Source organism: Pelobates fuscus, chromosome 9 (genome assembly GCF_036172605.1).
Source record: "Pelobates fuscus isolate aPelFus1 chromosome 9, aPelFus1.pri, whole genome shotgun sequence".
In the NCBI taxonomy this organism is placed as follows: domain Eukaryota; kingdom Metazoa; phylum Chordata; class Amphibia; order Anura; family Pelobatidae; genus Pelobates; species Pelobates fuscus.
Window position 1 is genome coordinate 111,807,067 of NC_086325.1, and position 24,990 is coordinate 111,832,056.

Genomic DNA, 24,990 nt, shown 5'->3' on the forward strand with positions numbered 1-24,990 from the left:
ACCAGTGAAACCAATATAACATCTCAACATTCACAAATATACATTTCTGACATTCAAAAACAAAACAAAAACAAATCAGTGACCAATATAGCCACCTTTCTTTGCAAGGACACTCAAAAGCCTGCCATCCATGGATTCTGTCAGTGTTTTGATCTGTTCACCATCAACATTGCGTGCAGAAGCAACCACAGCCTCCCAGACACTGTTCAGAGAGGTGTACTGTTTTCCCTTCTTCCTGTACCACTGCTTGAAGAAGGTGTCTTCCAGAAACTGGCAGTAGGACTGGGAGTTGAGCTTGACTCCATCCTCAACCCGAAAAGGCCCCACAAGCTCATCTTTGATGATACCAGCCCAAACCAGTACTCCACCTCCACCTTGCTGGCGTCTGAGTCGGACTGGAGCTCTCTGCCCTTTACCAATCCAGCCACGGGCCCATCCATCTGGCCCATCAAGACTCACTCTCATTTCATCAGTCCATAAAACCTTAGAAAAATCAGTCTTGAGATATTTCTTGGCCCAGTCTTGACGTTTCAGCTTGTGTGTCTTGTTCAGTGGTGGTCGTCTTTCAGCCTTTCTTACCTTGGCCATGTCTCTGAGTATTGCACACCTTGTGCTTTTGGGCACTCCAGTGATGTTGCAGCTCTGAAATATGGCCAAACTGGTGGCAAGTGGCATCTTGGCAGCTGCACGCTTGACTTTTCTCAGTTCATGGGCAGTTTTTTTGCGCCTTGGTTTTTCCACACGCTTCTTGCGACCCTGTTGACTATTTTGAATGAAACGCTTGATTGTTCGATGATCACGCTTCAGAAGCTTTGCAATTTTAAGAGTGCTGCATCCCTCTGCAAGATATCTCACTATTTTTGACTTTTCTGAGCCTGTCAAGTCCTTCTTTTGACCCATTTTGCCAAAGGAAAGGAAGTTGCCTAATAATTATGCACACCTGATATAGGGTGTTGATGTAATTAGACCATGCCCCTTCTCATTACAGAGATGCAAATCACCTAATATGCTTAATTGGTAGTAGACTTTCGAGCCTATACAGCTTGGAGTAAGACAACATGCATAAAGAGGATGATGTGGTCAAAATACTCATTTGCCTAATAATTCTGCACTCCCTGTATATATATATACGCCAAATGCATAATGTATGAATAGCAAAATATCAGTAAAAATGGGATTCCAATACAATCCAACCCCACAAACACAAATACATATAGAAAAAAATATACTAAAAAGCATACCAGACCTAGTGAGAAGCAGGGACAGAGTCAAATTAAAAAAAAAAACGTTTCAGCGAAATGCCTTTATCAATCCAATTGTATTGTACATTACGCATTTGGCGTTTATATATCTATATCCAGAATTTTTCTGATTGTTGCTTTACAACATGATATGACTTTATATCTTGGTTTTTCATGTAATGAGATATTCTATTAGTGTGTACCCATTGAATAAAGATTTTTTGTGTATATAAACATTTATGGTTGTGCTCCTTACTCAATTTGTATTTGCATGTATCTGGGCTTTTGAGGATAGAGCCTCATGTAAGTGAGCACCCTATATTTAGTTCTTATAGAGCTCCATTTGGGGCTAATTTGCATGCAATATTGGAGTGTGCCTACCTTGTTTCATTTCTTACTTTTTTAACTGTGAATGTCATAATATTGTTAGCTTTTACTGCAATAAAATACACATTTTTGTGTTCAACGATGCCTCACGAGTACAATATCACCCCTCCCCCATGTACAGGTCTTATCAATTTTGGAAAGTACAGGGTCAAATATAGGGCTTATCCGTTTTCAGCTTATAGACATTGACATTTTACATATTGGTTTGCTGGGCCTGTGTTGCATTTAGAACCACATGGCAGCCCAGGAATGAAAATCAACCTCATCATGGCAACCAATTGGAAAACTAGACAACCCAGGGTATTCAAAATGGGGTATGTCCAGTCTTTTTTAGGAGCCTCTTAGTCACAAACCCTGGCCAAGGTTAGCGTTCATTTATTTTTTGCACTTTTCACACACAAACTGCACTTTCATTGAGGATATCGTCGTGATATGTTATCCTGTTTTGAAACACTTACCGTATATACTCGAGTATAAGCCGAGTTTTTCAGCACATTTTTTTGCTGTCAATGTCTGTAATATGGCAATTTACATTGCCATAATACAGACTGGGGGCTGGCAGCGAGCGCTTACCTCTCCTGCAGCTCCTCTCAGCTCCCTTCTCCTCCAGCTCCCAGTGTAAATCTCGCGAGAGCCGCGGGGTCATAGTGCGGCTCTCACGAGACTTACAGTGTGAGCTGAAAGAGGAGCTGCACGGACCGGCGCAGAGGAGAGGGGATCTGACAGGAGCTGAGGAGAGGTAAGTGCTCTCTGACAGCTCCCCTCCCCCCCCCCACTGAACTGCCAATGCCACTGCACCACCAGGGAGTGAGAGCCCCCTCCCTGCCATGTATCAAGCAGGCAGGGGGGACGAAAAAAAATAATAATAATAAAATAAAATATTAAAAATAATAATATAAAAACATTTAAACAAAAAAATACAATTATTATAATTAAAAAATAATAATAAAAATGCCCACCCCCCACCAAGGCTCTGCATCACACGCTGCATCACACACACACTGCACTCATACACACACACACTGCATTCACACACACACACTGCACTCATATAAACACACACTGCATTCAAACACACACACACTGCACTTATATAAACACACTGCACTCATACACACACTGCACTCATACACACACTGCACTCATACACACACTGCACTCATATAAACACTGCACTCATATACACACTGCACTCATACACACACACACACTGCATTCATACACACACACTGCACTCATACACACACTGCACTCACACACACACACACTGCACTCATACACACACACTGCATTCATATACACACACACTGCATTCATACACACACACTGCATTCATTATATACACACACTGTAAATCAAAATTCAATTAATATAATTTTTTTAGGATCTAATTTTATTTAGAAATTTACCAGTAGCTGCTGCATTACCCACCCTAGTCTTATACTCGAGTCAATAAGTTTTCCCAGTTTTTTGGGGTAAAATTAGGGGCCTCGGCTTATATTCGGGTCGGCTTATACTCGAGTATATACAGTATATTTGTGTTCAGCTAAGTCTCCCAAGTACAACAGTATGGAGCTTTGGAAAGTTATAAAGTTAAATATAGGGCTTGCAAATTAAATTCTCTGGACTAGCCTGAGCTGTCAAATTGTAATTAATAAAATCACATAATTATGTATCAAGATAGATAAATATACACATATAATTAAATATATATAAAATGTAATTCTAAGTGTTTTTGACAATATTTATTTTTAGATTTTCTTATTGTAATTATTAAACAATGAAATTTGCATAATAATGTATCATTAATGTGACATATTATATAGAGAAGTCTGGCATTGTTTGGAGAAGACAATAATCAATCAGGGTTGCATGATCAAAGTTGGGTACATCATGTACTCTCTATTTGGCTACAGTCAGAAAAAGAATCATCCCTAACGAAACAATAACCCATAATGGGTAAGTGACATGACTTGACCACAGTGGCCATGAAATGTTATAGGTGCCTCCAGTGCAACTAGTTTCCCATTAAGCGCCTTTCCGATCTCTCTTCCTTTTCCTCCTCCCCGAACTGTTATTATTTATTGTGCAATACCTTCCCAATTCCTTTTTTTCTTTTTTTTTTCTTTGGTCTTTATTTTTCCCTGTTTCACTCTTTTCTCTGACTGTAATGTACTCCAGGTTATTTATTGCATCCAAACAGTATTTGCATTAAAATCTCAATATAAAAATTAAGTGCCTAGAGGGATTTTGGCTATACCTCACTGATGATGCCTAACAAGGTTGAAACGATCATCTGGGGTTGCTGTATCTATCGTGCAGCGAGAGCTGGCCTGTATTTTGGATCTCTTCTGCCCTTTTGGGTGGAAACAGTCTGATATGTTTCAGAGATGTTCCCCTTGTAATGGCACAAGATGAGCTAAAACCAGCTTGAGAACTGAGTGGGGGCCCACTGAAGGGCAGCCTAATTGAGCTGTTGTCCATTCTCAGCACTCTCTTGCAACCTGTTTTTTGCTCTCCTTAAGCTTAAAGGGTAATCCAGACGTGGACCCCTTGCCAGTGGTGTATTTTGGTTTTGTGCTGCCCTAGGCATTACTAAACGTATGCACCCCCCTCAATCTTCATGTGCCCCACCCCTTCTGGTCAAGGCCACACCTCTTCCTTTTGAGACCCAACCATTCTGTAAGCCCCACCTCTTTCTCTTCAAGCTCCACCTCTTCATCTCTGTCCTCAAACAGTTTACGAAGCAAACTTTGCCATCAAACTGCTTTCCAATACCATCTTTGTCCCAAAACAACTTTACAGTGCCAGCTTTGTCCCCAACCAACTTATTAGTGCCATATTTACACCCAAACAACATGCCAGTGCCATCTTTGTCCACAAACAGTTTGCCAGTGCCATCTGGTATATCAGGCCTCTACGCTTTAAATGCATAAACTTGGTATATCACAGCAATCAGCGTTAATTGCATAAAACTGGTATATCATAGTAATCGGTTATAAATGCATAAACTAGGTATATCATTGCAATCAGCTGTAAATGCATAAACTTATATTTTGCCAATGACCTGGAGAGTGCCTTACTCTGAAACCACTGCCTCTGAGCGAGCACCAGGATGTTTTGTTACACCCGGCACTCACGTCCGAGGGGAGGGCGGCAGACAGCTCAGTAGTAAGTTTAAGTTGTGGAGGCAGGTGGGGGTCACTCTATGCAGTAACTCATGGTGTCACCCTACTGGATATCCTCCAGTATCAGACCATTCAGAATCCTTAGTGCAATAATGCAATTACCGTATATACTCGAGTATAAGCCGAGTTTTTCAGCACATTTTTTGTGCTGATAAACCCCAACTCGGCTTATACTCGAGTCAATAGTCTGTATTATGGCAATTTGCATTGCCATAATACAGACTGGGGCTGTGGGGGCTGTCAGAGCTGTAACTTACCTGTCCTGCAGCTCCTGTCAGCTCCCTCCTCCTCCGCGCCGTCAGTTCAGCACCTCGGTCAGCTCCCAGTGTAAGTCTCGCGAGAGCCGCCTTAGAGTGTGAGCTGACAGAAGAGCTGAACGGACGGCGCGGAGGAGGAGGGAGCTGACAGGAGCTGCAGGACAGGTAAGTTACAGCTCTGACAGCCCCCCTCTCCCCCCACTGAACTACCAATGCTGGACCACCAGGGAAGGAGAGCCCCCCTCCCTGCCATATATCAAGCAGGGAGGGGGGACGAAAAAAATATATATTAATAATAATAATTAAATTAAATAATAATACAAAAATAATAATAATGAAATTAAATAAAAAAACAATAATAAATAATAAAAAAAAAAAATTAAATAATAAAAAAAAAAAATTGCCCACCCCCCACCAAGGCTCTGCAACACACACACACACTGCACACATACACACACTGCACTCATACATACACACTGCATTCATACACACACACTGCATTCATACACACGTACACATACACACACGCACACACATACGCACACACACACTGCACTCATACACACACTGCACTCATACACACACACTGCATTAATACACACACACTGCACTCATACACACACACTGCATTCATACATACACTGCACTCATACACACACTGCATTCATACACACGCTGCATTCATACACACACTCACTGCACTCATACACACACTGCATTCATACACACACACTGCATTCATACACACACACTGCATTCATACACACACACTGCACTCATACACACACGCTGCACTCATACACACACTGCATTCATACACACACACTGCATTCATACACACACACTGCACTCATACACACACGCTGCACTCATACACACACTGCATTCATACACTCACACTGCATTCATACACTCACACTGCATTCATTATACACACACTGTAAATAAATATTCAATTAATATATTTTTTTTTAGGATCTAATTTTATTTAGAAATTTACCAGTAGCTGCTGCATTTCCCACCCTAGTCTTATACTCGAGTCAATAAGTTTTCCCAGTTTTTTGGAGTAAAATTAGGGGCCTCGGCTTATATTCGGGTCGGCTTATACTCGAGTATATACGGTATTCCGTTTCTTTACAATACCAGTATAGGATACGGTTATCACAGACCAACATTTAGAAGAAATTAAAACAGAAAACACTTGACTCCTACACATTTCAATGATTTTACAAACAAAGGTGTATTAAGCAGCTTACTCAAGTTATTCAGGCTGGACATGGAAAAGTAGAAGTCTAGCTCTCAGAACACATCAATTTCCAGGAGCAATGTTACCGACACAAAATGACAGAACTCTTAACCCCTTAAGGACCAAACTTCTGGAATAAAAGGGAATCATGACATGTCACACATGTCATGTGTCCTTAAGGGGTTAAAGGACCACTATAGTGCCAGGAAAACAAACTTGTTTTCCTGGCACTATAGGGTCATTCGGTGTGTCCCCCCCCCCCCCCCCCCCACCCTCAGGGCACCCCTTCCGCTTGGTTGAAGGGTTTAAAACCCATTCAGCCACTTACCTTTCTCCAGAGCCAGGCTCCCTCGGCGCTGGTGACCTCTCCTCCCCTGCAAACGTTGGCTCCGAATGTGCATGTGCAGCAAGAGCAGCGCGCGCATTCAAACCGCCCATTGGAAAGCATTACTCAATGATTTCCAAGGACGTCCAGCGTCTTTTCACAGTCAGAATTGTGGAAGTGCCTCTAACAGCTGTCAGGGAGACAGCCAGTAGAGGCTGGATTAACCCTCAGTGAAACATAGCAGTTTCTCTGAAACTGCTATGTTTTCAGCTGCAGGGTTAAAATTAGAGGGACCTGGCAACCAGACCATTACATTGAGCTGAAGTGGTCTCGGTGCCTATAGTGGTCCTTTAAGTATCCCTCTTTAGGAGAGGCAGCATCTATTTTGGACAATAAAACTCACATTCTTATGTAATTCAGATAGATAATAAAGCTTGCACTCGAATGTAAGTAGGGTAATTAATAAAGATTTCACTATAACTGAAATACATTAAAGTGCAAGATTTATTACCTAAGTGAATTACATAATTCAGCCATAGAAAATAAAAGCCATGTATAGAGAACAGCCATATAGTCTGTGAGTATATAGATAGGAGTGTGACATTATACACAGCCATATAGACTGTATGTATATAGATTGAGGCAATTTACTTATTGAGAACGCCATATAGACCGCATATATATAAATAGGGGAATTTTACTTATTGAGAGAGCCATAAATTCTGTGTATAGGTAGGAGTGTGACATTATACACAGCCATACAGACTGTATGTATATAGATAGGGGCATTTTACATATTGAGAGAGCCCTATGGACTGCATGTATATAAAATAGGGGCATTTTACTCATTGAGGGAGCCATATAGACTGCATGTATATAAATAGGGGCAGTTTACTCATTGAGGGAGCCATATATTGTGTGTGTATAGGTAGGAGTGTGACATTATTCATGATGTATAGTCTATGTATATATATATAGATGGGAGCCTTTTATTTATAGAAAACGGCCACATAGTCTTTGTGTATATAGATATTGTGGTGGAATCTCGGTAAAAATAAATTTAGTAGGCCGAGATTACCACGTGGCATGTGTACGTGCATATGCTGACGTATCGATCAGTTGGTTGCACGAGGCAAGATACGATCAGTAGTGTACGGAGCATGTGCAAGAATACAGGATGTAGTATTCCCCTCCTCCATTGTGCTGGACAAGCCATGCGGTCAAGCAGGAAGTTAATTCTTATTTGTATTGATTGGTCAAGAGAATGTGCGGGTGGAGCTTAATATGGGAGGAGTTATGTGCCTATATAAGGAGCCTGCACTATTGTCCGGGGCTCAGAACTTGTTGTATTTTGGTGACATTAGTCCCTCTGAGTCCCGATCGGTGATCCAATAAAGAATCTCTTCCTTCCTGAAGAAACCTGTGTCCATCTCTCTGTGCTTCGCTTCCGTCAGTTTCTCCGGTATCATTTGGTGCATTGGCTGGGAAGCTCATCGTTCAACAGTAGCTGAGAGGCAGAGGCGTGAGACGGTCTATCTTTGCCCACGTTCTCTACGGCTGCACCCCTGAACTTCTGCGTGGACCTCCCTTCATCTCGGCGCCACTGGTCTGTTGTCCAGGAGATCATCGGCCTCTACGTAAGAAGTGCTGGGGTGTCCCCGTCGATGAGTGTGAACTCAGGTTCAGGAACGAGGAGGTAAGACAACTGCTGTTTTAGACGGCAGACCCACTAGGGGTATACCGATTGTGCGGTAGGCCCATCAGGGGTTTGAATTGTGTATGGAATCTGCCCCCTCTGTCGGAGGGAAGGAGCGAAGGCGCACCGCTCGATCGAACGCTCTTTAGTCAGACCATTTGATTTTGTTAGTCAGGCGGGGCTCTGGTGTAAATAGCCCTAGCCGGACACCGGTGTCTTGTCTAGACTAGCGTTCTAGGGTGTATATTTTGTTCGCTAGGTCGGAGGGACCGGGAGACTAAGCGGCGTCTGTGTAAATTCGGTTCGCTAGCTCTCAACCTATCTTGGCTAAGTGGGAAGGCGTGTAAATTTGGAACCCACTAGATTTTTGATAGTAATCGACTAAGAGGCGTCTGTGTAAATTCGGTCCTCTAGCTCGCTATATGTGGTGCTTGGGCAGTGTGGCTAACCAAAACGTATCTAGATAGTTTTTGGTAGTCCATTCAAGGTACTGGCCAATAGTTTAGTTGGGAATTGTAAATGTGATAAAGATTGTTTAGTAAAGTGTATATCTTGTTAGATAGCGCGAGCTCAGCCGTCTAGCGAGAGTGTTAATAGTGTGTTGCTGTATTATAGTGCACGGTACCATAACCTTGTATATTTACTGACACTGTATATAAGTACTAATCATTGTCGTCCATTGCATGTTTAACACCATAACCACTAATAATTGTATTGTGACCTTAAATTGTGCTTTGACCTATGCTAACCGTACTGTAACCGCTATTTGTAAAAGACGATGTTACTGGGGTGTGTTATAGACGGGTAATTCGTATATAGAGAATTATAGCGTGGGTGACGGTATAGTTTCGCCAAAGGGCATAATATTGATTATCTAGTGACTGGTGTAACAGCTGTGTGTGTACGGGAATTCCCTGAGTGTTTATTGTGTTATTGTGTACGCTTCACTTGGTAGCTGTACCACGTGGTGCTGTTGCCAGAGGAAACGGGTGTGATTGTTGAATAGAACGCGTGCATAGTATTCGTTGTCAACGACGTTCCATTGATAAGTATGGGCGCGTCGCAGTCAACGATTCCGGATCCCTTAAGTTGTATGGTGAAGAATTTTAAAAAGGGATTCAAAACTTGTGATTTTGGGGTTAAAATGTCTCCTGTACGTTTGGTCACTTTGTGTACTAGGGAGTGGCCTACTTTGGTTGCGGCATGGCCGCCACGTGGCAGTTTGGATCCAACTCTGGTACAGCGCTTACACGTGGCTGTATCAGGTAGGCCTGAACTTTACGGGCAGTTTCCTTATATTGATTGTTGGAGACAGGCCGTAAATGACTCGCCAAAATGGATTCAGACATGCCACGAGGAGCAATGTCGCCTCATGGTGGCTAGGACTTGTTTGTCCACTAGGACTGGTGTTAGGCCCATTTTGGACACGCCCCCTGAGTCCGAGATCCCTTTGCCGCCCCCTTACTTTCCGTTAAGAGGAAGTGACGCAAATGCAGGAAGTCCTGCACCCCTTCCCTCATTGCCCTCATCCACTTCCGCTTCCTCCTCCAGTACAGAATCCACCCCCTCTCGTACTAAATCTCCCCTTCCGGAACCAGAGCCAACCCCCATTAGATCCGAATATCCTGATTTGGTGCCACTTCAGACTTCCGGTCAAGCTTCTTCTAGCTCGGCTCGAAGTGTTTTATTTACTACCTTTTCCCAAAACCAAGCTCCCACATCCTCATGTTTTATTACCCCCCGACCGGAACCTCTAACTGACGCCCCTCCACGTAGCCCCATACTAACCCGACAACTGACTGGTACCCAACAATTAAAACATTATCAGATGCCTCTTCGTCTGAATCCCGGGTCAGCCTATATCGATGCCGCAGGTCAAATGGCACATGCTGACCCAGTCTTCGTATATGTCCCGTTCACGACAACCGATCTCTTGAATTGGAAGACCCACAGTTCACCTCAATAGTACAGACACATAACCCGACATGGGCTGATTGCCAGCAGTTATTAATGACTTTGTTTAACAATGAGGAAAGGACAAGAATTAATCAAGCGGCCATTAAAGCGCTAGAGGATAAAGCCCGTACTTTGAATCAAGCCAATCCATCAGCATGGGCCGCAACACATTATCCCAACACTGATCCCGATTGGAATGTAAATGGTGCTGATATGGTTCAACTCAGAGCCTATAGAGACGCTATAATTGCTGGCATGAAAGCCGGAGGAAAGAAAGCCATTAATATGTCGAAGACAGTTGAGGTGATTCAGAAAAGTGATGAAGCGCCCAGTGTCTTTTATGACCGATTATTGGAGGCATACCGCTTGTATACCCCCTTTAATCCGGAAGACGCAGATAATTCCCGAATGGTGAACTCCGCCTTTATCAGCCAAGCTTACGGAGATATTAAGCGCAAGCTACAGAAGTTAGAAGGGTATGCAGGAATGTCCATCACCCAACTAATGGAGGTAGCGAATAAAGTGTACATGAACAGGGAAACAGAAAGTAAGAAAGAGGAAGAGCGCAAGATGCGTAGAAAGGCAGACATGCTAGTGGTAGCGATCGCAGGCGTAGATAGACGGGGCCCAGATAGAGGCGATAGTAAGTGGAATGAGGAACCTCTAAGTAGAAATCAGTGCGCATACTGTAGGGAAGAAGGGCATTGGAGAAATGAGTGTCCGCGAAGAGAACAGTGTGAGAGAGACAGACCTAGGACAGGTTATGGAAACTTTAGAGGCAGAGCGAGAGGTAGAGGAGGCCCCGGAGGGAGCAATGGTAATAGAGGGAGCAATGGGAACAGAGGAAGTGTTAGGGAAGATAGGTATTTCCCAGCAGCGCAAAGGCCCCGCGATAGAGAAGGTAGGGACTTTGTAGGATTGGCTGACACGGTCATGGAGGACTATTGATACCGACCGGGCTCCATCCCCCTTGGTCGAGCGGAGCCTATGGTCGATGTATCAATAGGGGGAAAAAGGAGTGCGTTCATGATCGACACTGGTGCTGAACATTCAGTGGTGACTAATCTAGTTGCTCCTCCATCTGGAAGGACTATTACTGTAATAGGAGCAACTGGAAGAAGTGCTGAAAAACCTGGTTCTTAAATGTCGACTCTGTACATTGGGAGGCCACGTAGTAAAACATCAATTCCTTTATATGCCTAAATGTCCAGTCCAATTGCTGGGACGTGATATGCTATCAAAATTACAAGCGCAGATTACGTTCCTACCAAATGGAACAACATCCTTAAAGTTTAATGGACCTTCAGGTATTATGACATTATCCGTACCAAAGGAAGAAGAGTGGCGACTTTATACAGCGTTGACTAGCCAAAACCCTAGGAGTGATGAGTCCTTATTCAACATACCAGGAGTTTGGGCAGAGAACAACCCACCAGGACTGGCCCGCAATATTCCACCTATTAAAATTGAACTAAAACTTGGGGTTTATCCAGTGAGCCTAAGACAATATCACATCCCGCAGAAGGCTAAGAAGAACATACCATCTTATCTGGATAAGTTCATACGGTATGGTATCCTAAAATTCTGTACTTCCCCCTGGAACACCCCATTGCTGCCTGTTCAAAAGCCCGGTACAGATGAGTATCGACCTGTGCAGGACTTGAGAGCAGTCAATGATGCGGTTGTTAGTATACATCCAGTTGTGCCCAATCCATATAACCTGCTTGCTTTAATTCCGGGCGGGGCTACTTACTTTACAGTCTTAGACCTCAAAGATGCCTTCTTTTGCCTCCGAATTGCCACAGAAAGTCAATGTATTTTCGCTTTCCAATGGGAAATGCTGTAACGGGCTCAAAACGCCAAATGACCTGGACAAGACTGCCCCAAGGGTTTAAAAATTCACCTACCCTATTTGGTTCAGCTCTAAGTCAAGATCTACTGGATTTCGAGTCCATCCCAGGAGAGTGTGTATTGTTACAGTATGTAGATGACTTGTTGATAGCAGCAGTTACAAAGGAAATATGTCAGCAAGCAACGCACGATCTACTACACATTCTCTGGAAGGCAGGATACAAGGTGTCTAGAAAGAAGGCTCAGTTGTGTTTGCCAACTGTCAAATATCTGGGATTCCATATCTCTGAAGGTCAAAGAATTATGGGGCCAGAGAGAAAAGAAGCTGTGTGCCAAATACCGATACCCAAGAATAGAAGACAAGTGCGAGAATTCTTGGGGGCAGCAGGCTTCTGTAGGATATGGATTCCCAGCTACGCGATACTGGCAAAACCTCTGTATGCAGCTATCAAAGGTACAGAGCACGACCCCTTCTTATGGACTCAAGAACAGCAAACGGCATTTGAAGATGTGAAGAAGGCTTTGATGAGTGCCCCAGCATTAGGTCTACCTGATCACACACGACCATTCTACCTGTATGTACATGAGCAAAGAAGAATGGCTGTGGGAGTATTGACACAGTACTTGGGATCATGGCAAAGACCTGTTGCCTACATGTCTAAGCAATTGGATGCAGTGGCCAGCGGACTTCCACCTTGTCTAAGAGCCGTAGCTGCAGCCGCCCTGCTAGTAGCTGAAGCCGATAAACTCACTCTGGGTCAAGAACTTTATGTACGAGTCCCACATGCAGTACAGACGTTGTTGGATTACAAAGGAAATCATTGGTTTAGTAATAGCTGTATGACCAAGTATCAAGCAATGTTGTGTGAAAACCCAAGAGTGCATTTAGAGACTGTAAACACCTTAAATCCAGCTACCCTTTTGCCACAACCTACTGAAAGTCAACATGATTGTTTGGAAGTAATGGATGAAGTATTCTCAAGTAGACCAGATCTTCGTGATTTTCCCATCCAGAACCCCGATGTTCAATATTATACCGACGGCAGTAGTTATGTGAAAGAAGGGATCCGCTATGCAGGATATGCAGTAACAACAATAGACAAGGTGATAGAAGCTTGGCCACTGGCGAAAGGAACATCAGCACAAAAGGCAGAATTGATAGCACTGACACGAGCGTTACAATTGGCTGAAGGTTTAAGAGTGAACATCTACACGGACTCCAAGTATGCGTTTTAAACCACTCATGCCCACGGAGCTTTGTATAAAGAAAGAGGACTATTGAATTCAGAAGGCAAAGAAATCAAGTACGCAGCTGAAATCCTACAACTATTGGAAGCAGTGTGGGAGCCGAAAGAAGTCGGTATCATACATTGTCGAGCGCATCTGAGAGGAGATGGTGATGTAACCAAGGGAAATCGGATGGCAGATAGTGCAGCTAAGCGTGCCGCTGAATCAGGAAGACAGGAATATGTGGGGCATATAGCTGCTCTTATACCAACTCCACTGTCTCAATGGACTCCAGTTTATACAGCTCAAGAAGAGGAGTGGTTAAAGACTGAACCTGGAAAGTATTTGGAGAACAAATGGTATCAGTTAGAAGATGGAAGAATAGTCATTCCAGCATCACTAGCGGTAGAAATTGTCCAAAATTATCACAACGGGACACATTCTGGGAGAGACAGCACAGAAGAATCTCTCAGAAAACATTTCTACATACCAAGATTGTCCAACTTGACTCAGGCCATTGTACGAAGATGTGTAACGTGTGCTAAAAATAATGCAAGACAAGGACCAGTAAAGCCACCAGGAGTCCAGTTTATGGGGGGACTCCCCATGTCCGATTTACAAATTGACTTTACAGTGATGCCTAAATCGGGTGGACATCGTTACCTGTTGGTAATTGTGTGCACCTATTCAGGCTGGGTAGAAGCATGTCCTACTCGTACAGAGAAAGCAGGAGAAGTTGTGAGATTCCTGCTACGAGAAATAATACCCCGATATGGACTACCCTGCTCTATAGGATCGGACAATGGTCCAGCTTTTGTTCATCAGTGCCTACAACAACTGACTCATATGCTTGGTATAAAGTGGAGGCTTCATACGGCATATAGACCCCAGAGTTCTGGTAAGGTAGAGAGAATGAATAGAACTATTAAGAATCAGTTGGCTAAAATGTGTCAGGAAACCCAAATTAAGTGGAACGTTCTCTTACCCATAGCTTTATTGCGAATCCGCAGTACTCCTACCAGAAGGATGGGCCTCTCTCCTTTTGAAATCATGTATGGGCGACCACCTCCCGTACTTGGTAACTTAAGGGGGGACTTGAGTCAGTTGGGAGAAGGAATTACCCGGCAGCAGGTTGTAGAGTTGGGTAAGACTATGGAGGAGGTACAGAAATGGGTACAAGATAGATTACCTGTGAATATTTATCCCCCTGTTCATAGTTACCATCCAGGAGACCAAGTGTGGATTAAAGAGTGGAATAATGTACCGTTAGGGCCCAAGTGGAGAGGTCCTTATGTTGTTCTTTTGTCTACCCCTACAGCGATAAAAGTAGCCGAAGTGACTCTGTGGATACATCACTCCAGGGTTAAACCAGCAGCAGTCGATTCTTGGCAAGTTACAGCAGATCCAGAGAATCCCTGCAAGATCCGGTTAAAACGCACGACTCAGTCGGAGTAACGAGGAACTTTTGTGGATTACAAAATTTTATTGTTTCAGGGATTTGGTGCGTGAGTGAGAAGGCCATAATAAAGCCTGTCCGCCCACCGACGTATAGTATATAAGCCAGGGAAAGTCTCGAAGGGACTCCTGTGAAGACGAGCAGAACTCCATTCCCTGCAGCCCTTACATCCTGGAAGATGAGGTGCCTTCGCACGGACGAAGACTGAGGATGACGGCGAAAGATGTGTTCTTGATAATGTTTATTTATGTGTATTTTTATATTCAGGAAGGTAGAGGTACCGACACTCCTAGCTGTGAGGTATGCATTAAGACTACAAGAACAGGTAACCATATTTCCCAAACCCTAATTTGGCATTCACAATACGAGTGTAAAGGAGATGTATCGAGATGTAGATACCTAAATATAGAATATAGTGTGTGCCATTTAGGAGTAGGAGAACCTAAGTGCTTCAGTCCGGAGTATCAACCTCGTACAATTTGGTTGACTCTCAGGAATGGAGATCCTCAGGGGACCCTAATTAATAAGACGGTGTTAGAATCCGTACATTCTTCGGGTGTTCTGCTATTTGATGCGTGTAAAGCGATATCAAGTGGTAGAAAGCCGTGGAATGTATGTGGGGATCTTAGATGGGAGAGGACGTATGGGTCTAACGATAAATATATTTGTCCCAGTAGTAAAAATAAATATGTGAGTCCTAGATGCCCAAATAGAGATTATAACTTTTGCCCATATTGGTCTTGTGTGGGGTGGGCAACTTGGGGACAGACAGTAGACAAAGACATGATAGTGACTAAGTTGCCTACCAACCCATATTGTAAGTCTATGGAATGCAATCCAGTCCATATACTTATAAATAACCCCGACAATTTCTTAGACAAGTATGGTAATTTATTTGGGTTTCAAATATATGGGACGGGTTTAGATCCTGGGACAGTATTGTTTATAGGGATAGAGACTGATACGGTATCCTCCCAGACTCATCAAGTATACCATTCCTTTTATGAAGAGATGAGTATAGATAATAAGATCCCCCATAATGCTAAAAACCTGTTCATTGATTTAGCCGAAAGTATTGCCGGTAGTCTTAATGTTACCAACTGCTATGTGTGTGGAGGTACTAACATGGGAGACCAATGGCCTTGGGAAGCAAAGGAGGTAATGTCCGGTTCTGAGGCAGTTGACCAATTAATATCTACACAAGCCGATTATCATATGAGTGTTAGAGGTAAATCTGAGTGGAGATTAAAGACCTCCATCATAGGTTATGTTTGCATAGCAAGGAAAGGAATGATGTATAATACTTCTGTAGGAGAATTAACTTGTCTAGGGCAAAAAGCTTATGATGATGATACAAAGAATACAACTTGGTGGTCGGCTTCAAATGTCTCAGAACCATCTAACCCGTTTTCTAGATACGCCAATTTAAAGGATGTGTGGTTTGATTTATCCATCACATCTACCTGGAGAGCCCCAGCAAATTTGTACTGGATCTGTGGTAAGAAAGCCTATTCGGAGTTGCCACAGGACTGGGAAGGGGCATGTGTGTTGGGTATGCTCAAACCATCCTTCTTCTTGTTACCTATTGAAACAGGTGAGACTTTAGGTGTTAAAGTGTATGATGTGAATCATAGGAAGAAAAGGGGACCCATAGAGATAGGCGCCTGGGAAGATAATGAATGGCCTCCCCAGCGTATTATAGATTATTATGGGCCAGCCACGTGGGCAGAAGATGGTACCTTTGGTTATAGAACCCCTATTTATATGCTCAACCGTATTATAAGATTACAGGCGGTGGTTGAGATTATTACTAACGAGACATCACAAGCGCTCAATCTTCTAGCGAAGCATAATACCAGGATGAGGACAGCAGTATACCAAAATAGATTAGCCTTGGATTACCTTTTGGCAGTAGAGGGAGGTGTATGTGGGAAGTTTAACCTGAGCAATTGCTGTCTTCAAATAGATGACGAAGGGCAAGCAATAGCTGAGCTTACTAGCCATATGGTTAAACTAGCGCATGTGCCTACTCAGGTATGGAAAGGGTACAATCCAAGTAGTTGGTTTGGTAGCTGGTATGAGTGGTTTGGAGGGCTTAAGGCAGTGGTAGGTGGAGTCCTACTGATTTTAATGTTGTGTCTACTCCTGCCGTGTCTTATACCCTTAGTAGTTAGGTCTGTGCAAAGCCTGATAGAAAATATAGCAGAGAGGAAGGCTGCTGCACAGATAATGGCAATTTATAAATATGAGGCTCTAGATCAGGGAGAACCAATGCAGGAAGATGAGTGTTGAAGATTCACATCATAAGATAAGTCTGGTCTGGTTCAAGGTAACTTGCGGTGTATGCAAACCAAGGTTAAGTGATGCCTCAAGTAATTGTGAAATATCAAGAGGCATCAAAGGGGGGAATGTGGTGGAATCTCGGTAAAAATAAATTTAGTAGGCCGAGATTACCACGTGGCATGTGTACGTGCATATGCTGACGTATCGATCAGTTGGTTGCACGAGGCAAGATACGATCAGTAGTGTACGGAGCATGTGCAAGAATACAGGATGTAGTATTCCCCTCCTCCATTGTGCTGGACAAGCCATGCGGTCAAGCAGGAAGTTAATTCTTATTGGTATTGATTGGTCAAGAGAATGTGCGGGTGGAGCTTAATATGGGAGGAGTTATGTGCCTATATAAGGAGCCTGCACTATTGTCCGGGGCTCAGAACTTGTTGTATTTTGGTGACATTAGTCCCTCTGAGTCCCGATCGGTGATCCAATAAAGAATCTCTTCCTTCCTGAAGAAACCTGTGTCCATCTCTCTGTGCTTCGCTTCCGTCAGTTTCTCCGGTATCAATATGAGCATTTTCTATAAATAAAAGTCTCCCACCTTTTTGTTGGACCTGGCTTCTCTATTGCAGTGTAAACTTTTACTCCATACTTCTCATTTTAACAAAACAACTCCCATGTAATTAAACAAATTACAAAAAGAATTGGAACAAAAAAAAATGAAACATCCTAGAAGCATACAGTGAAAGACAAATCAAACCACTTAAATAAAAAAATTGAGAAATAAATGACATTTAAAAAGAGCAAATAAAGAGAATAATAGAATGGAAGAGGATGGAGAACTAACACATATATATAGATATTAAAACTGACATTTTGTGCAGTTTAAGGATCCCTACAGTCAGGGCAGCACTGGGACAATAGGTTACATACAGCACCAGCCATTTTAATTCTGCTCACCTATTAATGAAAGCTGTGTCAGATGAAACTGAAGACCTGAAGATAGAAGGATGATCCTGTCTTCCCAGACTCCTTCCAACACATTATTGAGGAAGCATGAGGAGGAGGAGCAGAGGCTGCAATAGAGAGCTACCGCATGGTCTGTCAGGGGGCGTGGTCCGTCAGGGGGAGTGTCAGCTGTCAAGTTGATGTGGGAGAGGGTCTGGAAGACTCCACTAGCTGATAATCTGGAGGGGTGTGCAGTAGTTACTGGAGTGCTTATAATGCTGACTGACTTCTGCCTTCTAGCAGAGAGACAGCTTATCCTGCTGCAATTTCTCACAGTCTCACTCCCGTTCCCTTTTCAAAATTTGCTTGGGAACAAAAAAAAAATTACCATAGTGAGGATGGCAGCTTGTCACCCCCGTTTTTTGCCGCCCCCTTGGAATGTGCCGCCCAAGCCAAGTGCCTTGTTTGCCTTGCTGAAGATACACCAGTGCCCTTTGCTAACAAGGTTGAAACGATAGTCTGGGGTTGCTGTATCTCTCGTGCAGAGAGAGCTGGCCTGTATTTTGGATCTCTTCTGCTCTTTTGGGTGAAATCAGTCTGGGATGCATGGTCTGGCTCTCTGTAATGGCACAAGATGAGCTAAAACCAGCTTGAGAACTAAGCTGTGACCCACTGAAGGGAAGGCTAATTGATTACAATGAGCCCCTGTATACACCAGTAAATGCAAGTGCAACAATAAAAATAGTATACTCAGGTGGCTTTATACCAGCAATAATCTACCTAAAGAACAGAAAAACAAGTTAATAGAGATTCATAAAAACATTTAATGCCAAACTTGTTTTAAAAAAAATCCAATTTGGCAGATAATAAAATAGATAGGGAGGCGGTGATGATTTAAATACATGAGTTAAAACAAAATTAAAAAATTACCAAATAGAAAAAAACGGTCATAATAAAAATAAAGCTTTTTAAAATGTGTAGAGCTTATCTTAAAAATATCACATAATATTTCATCTCCGCTTTCCCAATTTGTTTTATTAAAAAATCGTGATGTGGTTTTCCTCTTTCCAGCCAGCGCCTGAGAATGGGTATCTCAAGGGACAACTGGCACAAGCGCCGCAAGACTGGGGGTAAAAGGAAGCCGTACCACAAGAAGAGAAAGTATGAGTTGGGTCGCCCCGCTGCCAACACAAAGATCGGTGCTCGGCGTATCCATACTGTGAGAGTTCGCGGTGGTAACAAGAAGTATCGTGCTCTGAGGTTGGATGCTGGCAACTTCTCCTGGGGTTCTGAGTGTTGCACACGCAAAACCAGAATTATTGATGTTGTGTACAACGCTTCCAACAACGAACTGGTCCGTACTAAGACACTCGTTAAAAACTGCATTCTCCTGGTGGATAGCACCCCCTTCAGACAGTGGTATGAAGCTCACTATGCCTTGCCGCTTGGACGCAAGAAGGGAGCCAAACTTACTCCTGAAGAAGAAGAAATCCTGAACAAAGAAAGATCCAAAAAAACTCAAAAGAAATATGAGGATAGAAAGAAGACGGCCAAGATCAGCACTCTGTTAGAGGAACAGTTCCAGCAGGGCAAACTGCTAGCCTGCATAGCATCCCGACCTGGTCAGTGCGGCAGAGCCGATGGATATGTCCTCGAGGGCAAAGAGTTGGAATTCTACCTAAGGAAGATAAAGGCCAAAAAGGGCAAATAAACACCTGAGCAAAACCCAGTTACGTCAAATAAAAAAACTTTATTAAAAACACAAAAAAAAAAAAAAAAAAATCGTGATGTACCTTCTGGATGCCTTTAAACCATTTTGGTGATCTTTAAAATGGAGTGAAACCTGATGTTGCTTAAATTTTCTCTTAATATTGTATACATGCTCACCTATTTTAATTTGCAGAGGGTGTGTAGTCCTACCAATGTAGTTTAACCCACAGGACAGGTGAGCATGTATTTCACATCTACATGTGTTACACGTAATACATTCTTTAATCTTATGGGTCTTGCCATTTACAACAAACTATCGGATATAGCATTTCTTTGAGTGTGTACATTGGCAAGCCCAGCACCCTCCACATTAAAAAAAACACTGCAAATTGAGTTAAACATTTTAAATCTGTCTCTTTCTCCTTTAAAATTGGGTTATCTGTTAAAATTATTTTTAAGTTAGGTAAGCCCCTATGTGTAATTTTAGGTTTATCAGATAGGATGTCTTTAAGAATAGGTTCATTTAAAAGTAGATGGAAATGTTTATTTATGATGTTTCTTACTTGTCCATTTTGCTTGCCCAAGAATTGGCATATAAATGGAATGGAGTCTATATTTACATTAGTACTTTTAGTTTTACATTTTAACAGTTCCGCCCTTTCCACCTGGCCAATTGAGTCCAAGGCAGTACGGAGTGATTTATCGCTGTATCCTCTATCTTTAAATTCTTTGGCTATTCCCTTTCCCTGGCTGACAAAGGTGTTGTGAACGGCGCAGTTCATTTTTAATCACATATATTGACTGTAGGGTACGTTATCTAGCCAAGGACTGAAGTAGCAGCTTGTCTTTTAAATATAGCTGTTCACATCAACCGACTTGAAAACTGTCTTAGTTTTAATTAGATCATTTTTAATGTATATAGTGAGATCCAAAAAGTTGCTCTGTGTGCTGCTAAATTGAAAAGACAAAGAAATGTCCCAATCATTATCATTGACATAATTGATAAATTGCTGGAGGAGCGGTTCTCCTCCTTTCAAGATGAATAACCTGGTGCTCCATAAGAGATATATAGATGATTATTATAATGTAGGGCATGTCTGTTTCCAATGTCCCGTGTCTGATGCGCCTAAGGCTTAGGTAAAACCAGTGTACATCTTGATACCTGCGAGTCTGCAATGGAATCCCTAACAGGTTGGTGTCGCCTTACGTGTGCATCTGCGTGCTATCTACTCCTGTCGGTGCTAAATGTGTGTTGAGAGGTCCTATTTGAGAAACAGGACCAAAAAGATAGGAAGAGGAGAAGAGAGGTATAGTAAAAAAAAAAAAAGATAGAGAAGGGGAAGATAGTGGGTCGAGTGCCAGGAGGAGCGAGGAGAGGGAAGGGGGAAGAGAGGGAGGAGGAGAGGGGGGGGAGGGCCAAGCCCAACCCCGAAGCCTACAGTCGCGGGTGTCACGTTGGTCTCTCTAGAGCACTGATGTTCACCCCACGTCGGGTCATCTAGTCTGCCAGTGGGCACTCCCTCCACAGTCCCCAGATCCTCTCAAATTTCCTGTAGATACCCGTACCGTAGCCATCAGGTCATCCATAAAAATAAACTGAATAGCTTATTTTTAAAAGTTTCAAATCTAAATAAATTACATTAATGGACAATTCTCAAAACTCAGTTTACAAGTCTTCCTAGAAAGATGCTAAATCTTAGACTAGTATAGTTAGAAATGTGTGTATGTCCTATAGGAAAGTATGGAGAGAGATGGTGTATAGTAAGTATGAATAAACATCTACGTATGTGTGAAAAAACCTGACCCTCCACTCCTAACCTGGTATGACAAAGCACAGTTTAAAAGCAAGTATATCAGAGAACAATTATACACAAAAAGTGAAAAAGAACCAACTAGACAATTATATAAGAAAATATGTAAGGGTCAGCTACTTTGGCCTTGAATTTAAGAAAGTATTTTGAATTCACAATAATTCTCACTTAGCAAATCAGCCTGTTAAAGTGGACCTGTATCTTGTAATCTTGTTATGACTTTTCTTATGCACATCCTCACCTTGGGTAGATGTGTATGTAGGGCGCCCCCCTAAGTTGTCCTTCAGTATGGCAGAGCAGGCACCTTCTCACCTTGATAGCAGGTGCCTGCTCTGCCATCAAATGCCAGTGACCAGGAGAATGCAGGCAGCGGGGGAGGCTGTTCTTGCAGTCTCTCACTCCTCCCTCGCTTGCCTTCTGTGATGCTGGGAGGAATATGATGTCATTCCGGCCCTGGCATACTAAACAGACTAAACAGCAGGCGGGAGGAGCTCCTCACACTGGACCCCAGGGAGGTGAGTGTTTGAGTGCTTAACTTTCAGTGAGTGAGTGTCTGTGAGTGTGTCTGTCTGTGAGTCTGTCAGTGAGTGTATGTATGTCAGTGAATGGCTGTCAGTGAGTGAGTGTCTGTCAGTGAGTGAGTGTCTGTCAGTGAGTGTGTGTCAGTGAGTGAGTGCATGTCTGTCGGTTAGTGTCTGTCTGTCAGTTAGTGTCTGTCAGTGAGCGAGTGTCTGTCTGTCAGTGAGTGAGTGTCTCTCAGTGAGTGAGTGTCTGTCAGTGAGTGTGTGTGTGTGTCTGTCAGTGAGTGTATGTCTGTCAGTGAGTGTCTGTCAGTGAGTGTATGTACGTCAGTGAGTGAGTATGTGTGTGTGTGTGTGTCTGTCTGTCAGTGAGTGAGTGTATGTCTGTCAGTGAGTGTCTGTGTGTGCAGGGCCGCCATCAGGGGGTGACAACCATAACGGTTGTCACGGGCCCGGCGGGCCCCACAATTACTCTCTGCACGTATATATAGCGATGATCGCTATATATAGGTGCAGCCGCGGGCCCCCCCGGCTCCCTGTACTTGCAGAGGGGGCCCAGTGGACTGCAGCTGTACTTTACAGCATTTCCCTCGCTCTAACTCCCGCAAGACGTGCGGCCGTTAGAGCGTTTCCATGAGTTACCATGGCAATGCTCCGCACGGCATGCACACCACATCTCGCGGGAGTGAGAGCAAGGGAAATGCTGTAAAGTACAGCAGCAGTCCGCTGGGCCCCCTCTGCAGATACAGGGAGCCGGGGGGCCCACCATGCCACCGGACCGCCAGGGATCATTGAATCTTCCCCCCTCCCTGGACACAGGTAAGAAACAGGGAGGGGGGAATAACAATTATTACATTACATACACTACTAAACACACACACACACACACACTGCATTCACTACACTAACACACACACTGCATTCATTACACTAACACACACACTGCATTCATTGCACTGACACACACTCTGCATTCACTACACTAACACACGCACTGCATTCATTACACTAACACACACACTGCATTCATTACACTGACACACACTCTGCATTCACTACACTAACACACACCCTGCATTCACTACACTGACACACACACTGCATTCACTACACTAACACACACCCTGCATTCACTACACTGACACACACACTGCATTCACTACACTAACACACACACTGCATTCATTACACTAACATACACACTGCATTCATTACATTGACATACAATTTGCATTCACTACACTGACACACACACTGCATTCATTACACTAACACACACACTGCATTTATTACACTGACACACACTCTGCATTCATTACACTAACACACACACTGCATTCATTACACTGACACACACTCTGCAGTCATTACACTAACACACACACTGCATTCATTACACTGGCACACACTTTGCATTCACTACACTAACACACACCGCATTCATTACACTAACACACACTGCATCCACTACATTAGCACCCACACTGCATCCACTACACTAACACACACTGCATCCACTACACTAACACACACTCTGCATCCACAACACTGACACACATACTGCATTCACTGCACTAACACACACACTGCATCCACTACACTAACACACACTCTGCATCCACACCACTAACACACACACTGCATTCATTACACTAACATACACACTGCATTCACCCCACTAACACACACTGCATCCACTGCAATAACCCACACACTGCATCCACTACATTAACACACACACTACTTCCACTACACTAACACACACACTGCTTCCACTAAACTAACACACACTCTGCATTCACTACACTAACACACACACTGCATTCATTACACTGACACACACTCTGCATTCACTACACTGACACACACACTGCATCCACAACACTAACACACACACACACACAATGCATCCACTACACTAACACACACTGCATCCACTACACTAACACACACACTGCATCCACAACACTAACACACACTCTTTATTCATTACACTAACACACACTGCATTCACTACACTGACACACACTCTGCATTCACTACACTGACACACAGTCTGCATTCATTGCACTGACACACACTCTGCATTCATTACACTGTCACACACGCTGCATTCATTACACGTGTATGTACGTCAGTGAGTGAGTGTGTGTGTCTGTCTGTCAGTGAGTGTCTGTGTGTAGTGTTACTTACCTTATCCAGGGGCTGGCCGCGGTCCTCTCTCTGAGCCACGTGCGGTCCTGCTGCTGCACGAGCCACGCACGGCTCATCCGACGGCTGCAACAGGAAGGCGGGCAGTGACCGCGAGAAGCGGTCACGTGTCCCGCCTGAATCTAAGAGCACACTGCGGGTCTCCGGCGCGCTCTTAAAGAAACACTCACACTGCATTCATTACACTAACACACACACTGCATTCATTGCACTGACACACACTCTGCATTCACTACACTAACACACGCACTGCATTCATTACACTAACACACACACTGCATTCATTACACTGACACACACTCTGCATTCACTACTCTAACACACACCCTGCATTCACTACACTGACACACACACTGCATTCACTACACTAACACACACCCTGCATTCACTACACTGACACACACACACTGCATTCACTACACTAACACACACACTGCATTCATTACACTAACACACACACTGCATTCATTACATTGACATACAATTTGCATTCACTACACTGACACACACACTGCATTCATTACACTAACACACACACTGCATTTATTACACTGACACACACTCTGCATTCATTACACTAACACACACACTGCATTCATTACACTGACACACACTCTGCAGTCATTACACTAACACACACACTGCATTCATTACACTGGCACACACTTTGCATTCACTACAC

General features: G+C 43.4%; 2 protein-coding genes across 2 annotated transcripts in view; one reads left to right on the forward strand and one right to left on the reverse strand.

The window, feature by feature from the left end:
- Positions 1–24,990, reverse strand: part of ADGRD2 (adhesion G protein-coupled receptor D2) — a 642,889-nt gene that overhangs the window by 544,385 nt on the left and 73,514 nt on the right. The gene's annotated exons all lie outside the window — the stretch shown is intronic.
- Positions 19,119–19,815, forward strand: LOC134572257 (small ribosomal subunit protein eS8-like). The gene has a single exon (XM_063431109.1). The coding sequence runs from the start codon at positions 19,140–19,142 to the stop codon at positions 19,764–19,766; it is 627 nt and encodes a 208-aa protein (XP_063287179.1). The 5' UTR covers positions 19,119–19,139; the 3' UTR covers positions 19,767–19,815.